Source organism: Centropristis striata, chromosome 5, assembly GCF_030273125.1.
Source record: "Centropristis striata isolate RG_2023a ecotype Rhode Island chromosome 5, C.striata_1.0, whole genome shotgun sequence".
NCBI classification, from domain to species: Eukaryota; Metazoa; Chordata; class Actinopteri; order Perciformes; family Serranidae; genus Centropristis; species Centropristis striata.
This window is the reverse complement of record NC_081521.1, coordinates 5,982,826-5,996,452: the sequence shown is the minus strand read 5'-3', so window position 1 is coordinate 5,996,452 and position 13,627 is coordinate 5,982,826. Positions and strand designations below refer to the sequence as shown.

The 13,627-nt window shown below is 38.9% G+C and overlaps 2 protein-coding genes across 2 annotated transcripts in view; both read left to right on the top strand.

The window, feature by feature from the left end:
• Positions 1–4,904, top strand: part of dnah12 (dynein, axonemal, heavy chain 12) — a 46,494-nt gene extending 41,590 nt beyond the window's left edge. Inside the window, exons 63-74 of the mRNA XM_059333111.1 lie at positions 111–406; positions 497–750; positions 1,555–1,695; positions 1,808–1,945; positions 2,021–2,254; positions 2,345–2,533; positions 3,370–3,473; positions 3,556–3,760; positions 3,878–4,015; positions 4,122–4,213; positions 4,319–4,386; positions 4,550–4,904. Of these exons, the coding sequence (XP_059189094.1) occupies positions 111–406; positions 497–750; positions 1,555–1,695; positions 1,808–1,945; positions 2,021–2,254; positions 2,345–2,533; positions 3,370–3,473; positions 3,556–3,760; positions 3,878–4,015; positions 4,122–4,213; positions 4,319–4,386; positions 4,550–4,743 (2,053 nt within the window). The 3' untranslated portion in view covers positions 4,744–4,904. The remainder of the gene's footprint in view (positions 1–110; positions 407–496; positions 751–1,554; positions 1,696–1,807; positions 1,946–2,020; positions 2,255–2,344; positions 2,534–3,369; positions 3,474–3,555; positions 3,761–3,877; positions 4,016–4,121; positions 4,214–4,318; positions 4,387–4,549) is intronic.
• Positions 4,905–7,665: 2,761 nt separating this feature from the next.
• On the top strand, positions 7,666–12,940 carry asb14b (ankyrin repeat and SOCS box containing 14b). Its single transcript, XM_059333110.1, has 9 exons — positions 7,666–7,790; positions 7,876–7,928; positions 8,025–8,156; positions 8,750–8,908; positions 9,237–9,482; positions 10,816–10,984; positions 11,487–12,021; positions 12,159–12,312; positions 12,415–12,940. The coding sequence occupies exons 1-9, from the start codon at positions 7,666–7,668 to the stop codon at positions 12,591–12,593; spliced, it is 1,752 nt and encodes a 583-aa protein (XP_059189093.1). The 3' UTR covers positions 12,594–12,940.
• Positions 12,941–13,627: the final 687 nt, after the last annotated feature.

Genomic DNA, 13,627 nt, shown 5'->3' with positions numbered 1-13,627 from the left:
CAACCAAAAATGCTTTTTTCTAAATGACCTGCGTCGAGAGCTACACTGACCTGTTTGTCAGAATTTCCTTTTGACTAATGGTGTGAAACTATGTATTATTTATCCCACAGAGAGGCTTTCATCAAAAGCCCAGAAGACTTTAAATCTATTCATGACAGCAAAGAACCAAGCAACACTCCTCTGCCCTCTCCGTGGAGTGAACAGCTCAATGACCTGCAGAAAATGATCATTGTTCGCTGTCTCAGGCCTGATAAAATAGTTCCAGCTGTGACTAAATACGTGACTGGGAAACTGGGGAAGAAATTTGTCCAGCCGCCTCCCTTTGATCTGAGTAAGAGCTACCTGGACTCCAACTCCACCGTCCCACTGGTGTTTGTGCTGTCTCCAGGAGCTGATCCCATGGCGAGTAAGTGCCCACAGTACCGGTAAATGATTGTCAAGGTTCCATATATTGCTTCTCCTGAAACTCCCTAGAAATAACAACATCCCCTAACAGGTTTACTGAAGTTTGCCAGTGACAAGAACATGGGCGGTGCCAAGTTCCAGTCCATCTCTCTGGGACAGGGGCAGGGACCCATCGCTGCCAAAATGATCTCCACAGCCATGCAGGATGGGACGTGGGTGTGTCTGCAGAACTGTCACCTGGCTGTTTCCTGGATGTCCACCCTAGAGAAAATCTGTGAGGACTTTAGTCCAGCAACATGCCACCCAAGTTTCCGTCTTTGGCTTACAAGCTACCCTTCATCCAAGGTGAAGCTCCATGTTTTTCATTCATATAAATTACTAAATTGAACCCTTTGAGACTTTAAGATATCTGAATGAAAATGGGCTCTATGTGCACCCATGATTCTCCTTCACAGACATGTCTACCTTATGTTAATCCCATGCAGTTTAAGGAAAAACATTTTTTTAAATCATGCAGTTTTTTGCATGGAGTGGAAAGGTGTTATTGCACAACAGTCTTGGAATTGCATAAACTGGGTATGGCAATGAAGCCGATACTCTTGTGGATTCAATTATCCTAATTGTATTCACATTGAATAACGTTAGTCGTCATTGTAGCATTTCATTGTAATGAGATCATTTTTTACCTGCTGCGACCTGAAGGATTATCATAGCCTCATGAAACTTTACAGCCACAAACTAGAGACCTAGAACACAAAACTTTCAGATGATGACTACTTCCATATAACCACGCATGAGACTCTGCTCTTGTTTTACTGTTGTATGGTTTGCTTTTATTTATTGTTTTTAAATAGGGTTTTTTAAAGCAATGAAACTATTTATTTTAGTGTTTATTCCTGTTTTATTTTTTGTATTGTTTTTTGTTTTGCTTGTTTATGTACAGCACTTTGTTGCAGCTATGGTTGTTTTTAAAGTGCTTTACAAATAAAGTTGAGTTGAGATATGGCATATAGTGTTTCCCTGCAAACTCCCCTGAAAGAATCCCTGCCCCCCCCCAAAATAGGTCTATGTGGGTCTCTAAAGGTTAAGCAGCAAGACTTATTTATTTTCATTATAGTCCCAATGACAAAATATACTTTCTGATCACAGTTTCCAGTGACCATCCTGCAGAATGGGGTAAAAATGACAAACGAGCCTCCGACAGGACTCCGACTCAACCTGCTACAGTCTTACTTGACAGATCCTGTTTGTGACTCAGACTTCTTTAATAGCTGCCCCAATAAGGAACTGGTGAGTTGAGGATGACTAATCTACATTCTTACAGGAATTAGCTTTTTTTTAATGGAAAAGGCTTGTTATACAGAATGACGGACATTCTGTGACTCTTGGATTTCTCCACCAGATTTGGGAGAAGCTCCTGTATGGGCTGTGCTTCTTCCATGCTCTTGTTCAGGAGAGGAAGAAGTTTGGTCCACTGGGCTGGAATATTCCCTACGGCTTCAATGAGTCTGACCTACGAATAAGCATCCGACAGCTACAGGTATTCAGTCAGAGTCTCTGTGGCTATTTTTCTACATCAAGAGAAACTAAAACTGCATTTTGTTTGACTCTTCAGCTCTTTGTGAATGAATATGATGAGGTGCCCTTCGAGGCCATAACCTACCTGACTGGGGAGTGTAACTATGGCGGCCGAGTGACAGACGACTGGGACAGGCGGCTCCTGATGACCATCTTGGCTGACTTCTACAACAGTGACATCATTGAGAAACCCCGTTACCCTTTCTCACCGAGTGGAGAATACTTTGCCCCACCGAAATCTATCTATGACGACTACATTGTATTTATCAAGGTAAAGCTGCTTGAAAAAGCACACATGAAGAAGAAAAATATGTATTGATTTTTTCTTCCAACTGAGAAGCTATTCTTTGTTGTGTTCTAGGGACTTCCTTTCAGCCAGCATCCAGAGGTGTTTGGGATGCATGAAAATGTCGACATTTCTAAAGATCTCCAGCAGACAAAGCTGCTGTTTGATTCACTGCTGCTGACCCAAGGTGGAGGAGCCAAGGGCGGAGCTAGCTCTGGCAGTGACAACACGCTGTATGACATAGCAAATGACATCCTTACCAAGGTAATAACTAGTCAAATGCCTTCATATAACAATTTTGCTATGTATTCTTTTTTTGGTAGGAAATACACATGGCACAGGGATGGGCAACTTAAATGCTGCAGGGGGCCACAGTTTTTCATGGACACTACCACAGGGCCACATATAGGACCGTGCACTTAACTAGATATGATGAAACTTCAATTTTAAATATGTTTACAGTGCAGTAACTTAACATATTTCATGCTCAAATGCATGTATAACAGTATAAATAGGAATACAAAAACTTTGAATCAAATAAAAAACTGTGATTTCTTTTTTTTCAGTGCAAGAACAGCAGACCAACATTTAATGCAAGAAGTCATTTTGTGCATTTTTACACTGCACTTTTAAGATTTCATGCTCATATGCATGTAGTTGTACTGAGGGCCACTTCAAGTGAGGGTGCGGGCTGTATGTGGCCCACGGGCCTCCAGTTGCCCACCCCTGACATAGCACCAGTGCACATGCATCTTTCCAATAAAGTGTCAATTTCTGTTGGTGTTTGCTTTAACTTTTTTGTACTCTTACAGAAGCCCTGAGAGACAACTCTAAAAAAAATTCTGGTGATCCCTTTTATTGTGTGTCAGAACAACCAACAACCAAAAATATCCTTATACATTTTTTTCACCTGTTTTCAAAGATAAAAAATGACTTAGAACAACAATCCTGGTAAAACTTTCATTCAGGAAGTCAAAAAGATTGTGCTAGAAAAAGCTTTTTTCGCCTGTCGTAAAAAACACAATAACTGTTTAGATCAGACTTGTAAATGCACTCAGTTGTATATTTCTAACTGACAGGCTTGCTTATTTCCCCCCTAGCTTCCAGCAGATTTTGACACAGAAGCAGCTCTTTTGAAATTCCCAGTGCTCTACGAGGAGAGTATGAACACTGTGCTTGTCCAAGAGATGGAGCGCTACAACACGTATGGATAAACAGCTCGATGCAGACCTTTAAGACATACAGCACATCATCACCTATGACTTATCTGCTGCTCTCTCTCTCAGGCTGTGTGCTACGATCCGTGTGAGTCTACAGAGCCTGTTGAAGGCCATTAAGGGTTTGGTGGTGATGGATGCAGAGCTGGAGGCAGTCGCAGGGAGTCTGATAGTAGGAAAGGTTCCAGAGAAATGGGCCAAGCGCTCCTACCCCAGCCTCAAGCCTTTGGGCACCTACATTAATGACTTCCTCTCAAGGCTCAAGTTTTTGCAGGTGAAACTGCCTAATGAAATCATTTAGACGGGCAGGAGATGGGACTATGATTATTTGGGAGGTTTGTTTAGTTCGCTGCTTCACTGATTGTTTCACTTTTACTTTGTGTGCCTGCAGGATTGGTACGACACCAGTAAACCCAACGTGTTCTGGCTGTCCGGCTTCTTTTTCACCCAAGCTTTCCTAACTGGGGCTATGCAGAACTACGCCAGGAAATACCACGTCCCCATTGACCTGCTAGGCTTTGATTTTCAGGTCAAAAGATACACATTTTGTGATCCCTCTGTCTCCACTCCAATTCTTCTTACAGGCCCCAAAATATACAGATGTATGGTTTTATTTTCATAATTTTATCTTACAGGTTCTTCCTATAGATGAGTCGGACACATCACCTGAGGATGGCGTTTACGTACATGGGTTGTTTCTGGATGGAGCTCGATGGGACAAAGAGAGGTAAATGTTTACACTCTGGCTGTTTTTAGAGAAATAATTATATCTTATTGAAATAAAGTGCAAGGAGACTTGTTAAACCATAACTATTGTTTGTTTCTCTATCAGTGGAGTTTTGGCTGAACAGCACCCAAAAGTCTTATTTGACACGGTGCCAATCATCTGGATAAAACCCAGTAAGAAAATTACAGTATTTGTACTCTGCCAAGATATGACAAATTAAATGCACGCTATTCATGTTTTCTGTTGTCTTTTTCAAACCCATTACTGTGAGTTTTATTCTATTTTCTCCTCTTCATTTTCCTGACACTCTCTTTGATTTTTTTCTGTCTCCTGCAGCTGAAAAAAAGAGCATCGATCAGACTCCGAAGCTGTATGTCTGCCCTCTGTACAAGACCAGTGAGAGGAAGGGAACCCTCTCTACCACAGGCCACTCAACCAATTTTGTCATTTCCATGGTGTTGCCCACTAGCAGGCGCCCTCAACACTGGATCAAGCGTGGTGTGGCCATGCTCTGCCAACTTGATGACTGAAATCAGACAGTAAACTGTTTAAGACTCAAGCACTTTACTGTAACACTTTAAACACTGATGCTGTTTTATTCTCTGTTGCTTAATAATGCAAGATTAAACATAACATATGTTGGTGACCAAAAATGCGAGTATGTGTTTCGAAATTATTGATAGATATGTGGCTAGCTATAGAGCAGAACATGGAATGGTGCATAATACCCTTTAATAATTACCCAAATGCCCTTTTAGATCAGTTGCTACTCCAAAATACAAAGATAGACCGTTTTATGAAATTATTTTCTCACCCCCCCCCAAAAAAGGAAGACACTTAATCTCACATGGTACACTGAATTTTTTTTTTTTCGCCCTGTAATTATTATTTCAATCATCTATATAAATTCTACAAAGAAATACAAATTCAGTACTTTCACTTTAAAATAGCAGTTTTTCATGTAGTGCATTACTTAGTGATTGTTTGTTATTATGTGTCCTCAGTTTTGTATGTGAATTGAATCATTCATTCCAAGTAATATTTACTAAACCAGTTCATTGGCTTAATTAGTTGATATTTCCAAGTAAAATGTAATTGAGGGACAGTGAATCTGCAATTTAATTATGTATTTTCATTTAAAAAAAGTGGTTCTATTAAATAAATATCAATTAGGAACAGCCTGAGTAAAGACTACAAACACTTTCTGTGTGGAAAAATTTGCCTAGCTTTTTTTAAGTAAATGTCACTCCAATTTTTTTCAGTGTAGGAAGTTTTACAGATGTAAACATAAACTTGCCAAATGTGTCCCAGTTTTATTATTGTTGCATTGTATGTGAATGACATCAGCCGACAGGAAGTTAACACAGACTGGAGCTGTTGCCTAGCAATGCAATGCCAGTGAGAGGGTCTATTGAAAAGGTTGACAATATACACCTTTCAATCCAAAGCAGATCCTCAAGTGGTTCAAAACATGCAAAAAAGGAGAGTTTTTGTTTGTTTGTTTTATTCCAATTACTGCACATAATCTGCCTAGGGTACAGCAACTCTTATTCAGCTAATAATTCCAGCACTTATGCCTTTTAAGTTTTTACACCAGTTCACAAAAATCCCTTCCCTGGCAGCAAGCCAAGTAACCGTGTAACATTGCTTGGGGAGCACATTTGGAGTCATGTACTATAACAGTAATGTGGCCTCAAGCCAATTGTGAAAAAAACCCCATCTAAAATTAAGAACAGGTGGCTTGTACTGAATCAGGAAAACCACTAACTAGGAACCTTGGTGTTCTGCTACTTCTGCTATAACAACCTGATCTGCTGCTTTACAACATTCAGTACATTCTCCACCTCTGGTGCTATTCTCAGTCCTCACTAGCTTCTGTTTGTCACCTGTCTGTCTTTCACTGTGAGCTGATACTCTACAGACCAGCTATTCCTGTGTAGGCTGTGATCTGCTGCACTGTCTTTGTTATACAAGATACCACACTAAGATAATACCACACTGTGAAATTACTCCACTACAAGTAAAAGTTCTGCATCCAAATCTTACTGAAGTAAAAGTACAAAAGTATCAGCATCAAAATCTACTTAAAGTATGAAAAGTAAAAGTACTCGGGCTATGCAGAATGGACCCACTATGATTGTTTTATATATTCTAAATATATTATGACATTATTTGTATTGGTGATTTAATGTATGCAGTGTTTTAATTTTGTAAAGATTGGGCTCATTTAATTACTTAATATACTGTTAAAAGATTTAATGAAAAAAATGTCTAATCACTTTACATTGATCATATATATCATGTTAAATCTCAACCTGAAAAGTAACTAAAGCTGGCAGCTTTATCCTAGAGTAAAAAGTACAATATTTGCCTAAAAATGTAGTGGAGTAGAAGTAAAAAGTTACATAAAATGGAAATACTCAAGTAAAGTACAAATACCTCAAAATTGTACTGTACAAAAGTACAGTACTTGAGTAAATGTACTTAGTTACATTCCACCACTACAAAACAGTACTGCAACAATGGCAACAAAATGTTATTAGTTATCACTGAATAGAAAATGGGGAAAAAAACAAATCTTAACCTGATACACACCATATGGAAAGTTATACTCATGCATGATAAGACATGCATTTTTTTAATCAACTAATGGACATTTGAAATGAATGGTGTCAGTTGTTGCAGTGCTCAGTGGGTCAGAGCTAGGTGCTGCCACTGAAGACCCCGTGATCCGATATTTATAGTGAAAGAGATATAAATAGCTGCAGTATGTGTGTGTGTGTGTGTGTGTGTGTGTGTGTGTGCTGAGGATCCTACTGGCTCTAGTGTTGTAAAAGCCACCGAAGGCGCACAGCCATTTGCCTAAAGGTAATGACCAGACGAAATATAATTAATGCCTTTAGATAAAAAAAAGTAGATTGGTTTGTGTGGAGTTTGCTGCATAGAGGACTTTATGATTTGTAGCTGTTGATTTCCTGTTTTTGTTGTTGGACTTCCAGGTCATTTAATAGTGCCTATACTGTAAAATGTCTTGTGGTTTTCTTTATGACATTTTCTCTACTACTTGAAGATCAATATTTAAGAAATGCTCATAACAATCATCTGTTCATTCAGAGGAGTCTCCATGCGTTTGTTTTGGCCATGCTGAGACAGAAATACTGTCAATCTGCTCTCACATTACCATTACACGTTAGAGCTATTGGACTGCTCATTGGTATCAAATCTGCAATGCATTTTACTGTCACTAAAGTCATTTTGACATCTAATTTAACATCAGGAATATGACTGACAGCAACTATTCCATGCTCAGCTGCACTGTGCTGTAGTTCACTTCTCCCTGTTGGCATGTGGTGTGTGGGGTCTCGGGTGCCTGGTTTAATGGTCTTGTTTACCTAATGGCTGTGTCTCTCCGGAGCAGCTCCCTGTGCAGTGACCCCTTTCTGGACTAACAGATGAACAAGGAGACGGAAGATGACTTTTATGAATCGGAGGATGACTTGGACGAAGATGAAGCGACTCAATATATAATTGAACAAAGTCTGATTGCATACAGAAAGCTCAAAGGATTGAATCCAAGGTTAATCTCTCAGTGTTAACCCCTAAGTGTAAATCTAATCTTTCTCTCTACATTGTGTGTTGATTGTTTATATATTTTCCGATAGTGATCTGAAACCCAGTGAAGACCCTGATGAGATTTTCAAAGCAATCAAGGAAGGTACGTTGATGTAATTATTTTACCCATAGTAGTTGGTGCAGATTATAATGCAATGTTGCCAGAAGTGTTGATATAATAATGTGTCTTCATGTTTAGGTGATGAGGATGCATTGAGTAGACTGGCACTGCAACCAGAGACTTTTTCCAGAGTTGATGAACGAGGGTGGATCCCACTGCATGAGGCTGCAGCACACGGGAATAAAAAGATACTAGAGATTATCTTCTCAGGTAGTGAGGTTAATTAACCCTCCGGAGTCCATCTATTTATTGAAAATACACATGTTTTATGTACAGTAATAACTTTATTTATATATGGTATGTAGACAAGCTGAGAAAGCCAGTTGAAAGTGCAATCAGTGTGCCATTTATGTTTCTAGACCATTTTCAAAATGTGAATTTTCTTTCTACAATGAGAACTATTACTATTTTTAATTTATATGCAAATTGAGTTTTTTGCAGTTATTATTTATTTATTTTTTTCTGCTGTTTTTGTGTGTAAAAATGGTAAAATATATATGTAAAATGGTACATTTCCATAGACACCTGTGTCTTTTGTTTGTATTTTCGGTTCCTGGCAGCTTTATACTTTGTTAATTAAAATAAAATGAAAAATCTGACTGATAGCCAAGTTTGTGTGGAGAAAAAGGAGCCATGCATGTGATGTAAGGACAGACTGAAAGATGCTAAACAGAGACAGAATGCAAAGGAAGTTGACAAATTTGAACCAAAATCTCCTGGACTTCAGAGGTTTAAACTGTAATGTTTAGCTCTTTTTTTAAGGTATGTCATGCTGATTAGTTGATTTGTGTTTTGTGCTCCAGCATCACCTCCAGGTGCAGCCCAGTGCCGTACTCTAAAGGGAGAGACGCCACTCTTTCTGGCTGTGGTTCACGGACTCAGAGAGAACGCTACATTCCTGTTACAGAACGGCAGCAGCCCTGATCTCCAGAATGATGAGCAGGATTCCCCACTAGTGGCAGGTATCTGACATCTGAATGAAAAAAATGTTCTTGAATTCTGCACTCTTCTTCTCAGCTGAAATGGGAACAGGCGAGGAGGGATAAAGATAGGCGGATAGAGAATAAAGAGATAAAATGTGAAAAAAGGGGGATACTGCACCCTTGGTTTTACACACGAGGCACATCAATCTTATGGGGATCAGTGGGGGATTTCCTCAATTTTCAACCTACACACTCCTCAAATACTACATATCCTCTGTATCACATATCCTATATTTCCTTTATCATAAAGTGACAGATGCAGGGCCTGTGTTTTCGAAATTGATTTTCTTCCCTCTCTGTTTCTTAGCTATTCTGAATGACCAGTATGACTTGGCCACACTGTTGCTTCGCTACAATGGCAAAGTAGACCAAACAGGACCACTAAACCGGACAGCCCTACACGAGTCCGCCTTTTTAGGCCTGGAGAACTTCGTCTATCTGCTCCTAGACTCTGGTGCCGATCCAAATGCTTGTGACATCAAAAAGAAAACTCCACTGGCTCTGGCTGCACAGAATGGACATCTGAACGTGGTGGAGGTCCTGTTACAGAAAGGTATATGAGATTTAACCCTTTGTTGCACAACATATTGACCCCCCATCTAATCCACAACATGGGTCAAAAATGACCCACATTCATTTCCCATGTTATTTAATGCTTGCTGTGTGTTTCTGTGCTCTATCTTTTGATATCAACTTATTATATGATTGAATATTCCAAGTATTCTTAAAATATCTTGTTTTTGATAACAACAGATCATTATTTCCATTTTGCCTCCCATACTTTATTAAGAAGAAAAGTTTTTGTATTATTAAAAGCTAACTACTTGGCTAAGTAGCTTGCTAAGCTAACTACTTAGCCAAGAAGTTAGCTAAGTAGTTAGCTTAGCAAGCTACTTAGTTAAATACTTAGCCAAGAAGTTAGCTAAGTAGTTAGCTTAGCAAGCTACTTAGTTAAATACTTAGCCAAGAAGTTAGCTAAGTAGTTAGCTTAGCAAGTTACTTAGTTAAATACTTAGCCAAGAAGTTAGCTAAGTAGTTAGCTTAGCAAGCTACTTAGCTAAATACTTAGCTAAGTAGTTAGCTTAGCAAACCACTTAGCTAAATACTTAGCCAAGAAGTTAGCTAAGTAGTTAGCTTAGCAAGCTAATTAGCTAAAAAATAGATATGGGTCATTTTTGACCCATGTTGTGCATTAGAAGAGAAGTGACACAAAAAGTGAATTTATTCAAAAAATAATAAAGGAAAACATAAAATTAGGATGTTTGATGATCAAAAACAAACTAATTGATGAAAACCTGGAATACTGAATGATGAAAATAATTTATTGCAAAGATAATAGAACATAAAAACTCTGTCGGGTCACTTTAGACCCATGTTGTGCATCAAAAGGGTTAAAGGAAAAATTCATCTTAAAGACACCATGTGTGTATCATTTACTCAACTTTTACCTTATCTTCTTGAAGAATTTATAGTTTTTCTTACTTGTCTCCATGGTGAAGAATCGTAAAACTATATGGAAAAATGGTTTCAAACTCACACAACTAGTGCAGTATAATCGAAATTTCAAGATTCAAGAAAGAAGTAACACAGTGAATAATTTATATAAAAATGGTAATTTTTAATGGTGACTCATCCATTCAACCTCCACTGTGGATTTTAAAAATATCCTGGTATCATTACTTCACTTATCGGGTGGATCTGTGAATTCATTGTGCAATAGAGAATACAAATAGAAGTTGTATTAATTCATTAATTTCTGACTTTAAAACAGTTGTGTTGAAAACTGCCTTTATTTAATAACAGGTTGGTCTTTCCATACTGTTTTCCATGTCTGGAAATGTAAGGTTTAACTGTGAAATCTTATAATATCTGTATTAATTTTACAGGAGCCCATGTGTGGTGTGAATCAGAGTCAGGCACTATCTTGTTCGAGGCTGCAGCTTCAGGAAACCCTGACATAATCTCCATGCTGCTGGACCATGGAGCAGATCCCAACCAACCTCTTTACAGTGGGCATCTGCCAATCCACCGTGTGGCCTACCATGGTCACATACTGTGAGGAATATCTTAAGTTACAGCATCTAGCTCAGGGATGGGCAACTGGAGGCTTGGGGGCTGCATACGGCCTGCACCCTCATTTGAAGTGGCCCTCAGTACAACTACATGCATTTGAGCATGAAATCTTAAAAGTGCAGTGTAAAAATGCACAAAAATACTTATTGCAATTAATGTTAGTCTGCTGTTCTTGCACTGAAAAAAAAAGAAATCACAGTAAGTGGTTATTTTTTATTTGTAAAATTTATACTTTAATTTGTATTCCTATTTATGCTGTTATACATGCATTTGAGCACAAAATATGTAAAGTTACTGCACTGTAAGCATATTTAAAATTGCAGTTTCATCATATATGGTTAAGTGCACAGTCCTATATGAGGCCGTGTGGTAGTGTTGATAAAAAATTGTGGCCCCCTCCAGCATTTAAGTTGCCCATCCTTGATCTATCTCTACCCATTTTTAGTTTGAAACATGTTTATTAATGAGGATTCCTCTCTGACAGGGCACTGCAGCACCTCATCCCAGTCACTAAGCTGGACGCTGTAAAGGAAAGTGGGATGAGTCCTCTCCATTCTGCAGCCGCTGGAGGACATGCCCACTGTGTGGAGATGCTACTCAAAGCTGGCCACGATCCAAACTTCATGCTGCACCCGAGGGTTCGTCGCGGCTATGATGATGAGCGCAGATCTGCCCTCTTTTTCGCCGTGTCCAATAATGATCTCCAGTGCACCCGCTTGCTGCTAGAGGCTGGGGCAATGGTGAACCAGGATCCTATCAACTGTTTGCAGGTGGCTCTTAGACAGGGCAACTATGAACTGATCAACACATTACTGAAGTCTGGGGCAAATGTAAACTACTACTCCCGCGTCAACACCACTCACTTCCCCTCAGCGCTGCAGTACGCCTTGAAAGACGAGGTCATGCTGAGAATGATTCTAAACCATGGGTATGATGTTCAGCGTTGCTTTGATTGTCCATATGGTGACAGTTCCCATGGCAACGGTCCTTGGACGACCTGTGTTATCAAAGACATGGTGGTGAGGCCAAGCTTGTCTGAGATAAAAATGATGTAAAGAATTGAAAAGATATTAAGAACTCCACAGGGGAAGCAGTGGAGAATCACTTTCTTCCAAAGCTTTAACTGCAACCTGCTTCTTTATTCGTCTCTTTGTAGTTCTGTGAGGTGATAACAGTGTCCTGGCTGAAGCACTTATGTGCTCAGGTGGTGCGGATCATGCTCGACTACACTGACCACGTCCACTTCTGCACCAAACTTAAAGAAACCTTGGAGGAGGAGACACAGTGGCAGGAGATCTGTCAAATTCAAAGTGAGAACTGATCCAGCTTCGGTTATTTTCTACCTCTCAGCAAAATTGGATTGATGATATTATGTGCATTTATTGACTGTAACTGATTTTATTTACACTCAGGAAATGCAAGAAGCCTGAAGCACCTGTGTCGGTTACGGATAAGGCAGCATCTCAGTCACCTGCGCTTGAGAGCCCCACTTTTCATCAACTTCCTTCCTCTTCCTCCCAGGCTGAAAGATTACCTACGCTACAAGGAGTTTGATGTCTACAGCAGGGGCAGCATGTTTAACCCACAGTGAAAACACATTTACAGCTGTCACACACATCACAATGATAGAGGGACAAATATAGTCAGAATCCATAACCTTCATATTGTATTTGTGCTTAGTACATATGGTATGTAGGCTACTTTGTGCATTGGAATATCATTTGTACAAAACTGTATGTGTTTTTTAGATCTTTCATTTAACAGCTAAAGAAACATTTGAAGAAAAAAAAGTATTTTTATTGTAATTAGTAGACTAGTAGGAGTAGCATGAATAGTTGTTGCAGTAATATTAGTATTTTTCACTCAGAGTCTTATTATAAAATACTAAATTTTTACACTGAAAATTGCAGTACAATCATGACAATACCTGGCAAAGAAGTACAAAACGTGTATACAATTAAAGCCTTTATAATGTAATTAAACATTCAAAAATCGCACGATTCTTGCAAAATGGATGAATGGAGAAATCCCTGACTCTTTGTCAAAACCTGGTGGTATAATGAGATATTACAAGAGTGGGATTGTGATTAAAAAATGTTGCATATTGATGCAGAAATAATATGTTAAAATATAGTAATTTAGTCAGGGCAGTTTCATAAGATATGATAATATTTTATTTGTTTAACAGACCAGTGCATGTATAGGCTAACCTACATCTGCAGTCCCTGGGTAAAATAAGATAAAGCTTTATTGGTCCCCACTGGGCAAATTTGGTTGTCACAGCAGCACAAGGACAGTGGTAGTAAATATGAATACAGAAAGTAAACTCAAATAAGAATATAATTAAAAACAAAATATAAAAACTATACAAGAAAATATGGAGACAAAAATTGCAAAAGACAGTGAAAGTGGTGTGCTTAAAGTGACAGTAGTGATTAGAAGCAGCAGAGTCAGTGTATTAGAAATCTAGTATATAATATCATGCATACATCAGAACATACTAACATAATATAGTATAATATGAAGGACTGGGTTATTAGTTAGTACAGGGATGGTCAACTGGAGGCCCGGGGGCCTCATACTGCCCGCACCTTCACTTGAAGTGGCCCTCAGTACACATGCAAA

What these genes read in the sequence shown, in the direction of transcription:
- asb14b (XM_059333110.1), top strand. Translation starts at nt 7,666, where the DNA reads ATGAACAAGGAGACGGAAGATGACTTTTATGAATCGGAGGATGACTTG. An exon ending in GGATTCCCCACTAGTGGCAG is followed by an intron (nt 8,909 to 9,236) that starts GTATCTGACATC and finishes TCTGTTTCTTAG; the next exon opens with CTATTCTGAATGACCAGTAT. An exon ending in GGAGATCTGTCAAATTCAAA is followed by an intron (nt 12,313 to 12,414) that starts GTGAGAACTGAT and finishes ATTTACACTCAG; the next exon opens with GAAATGCAAGAAGCCTGAAG.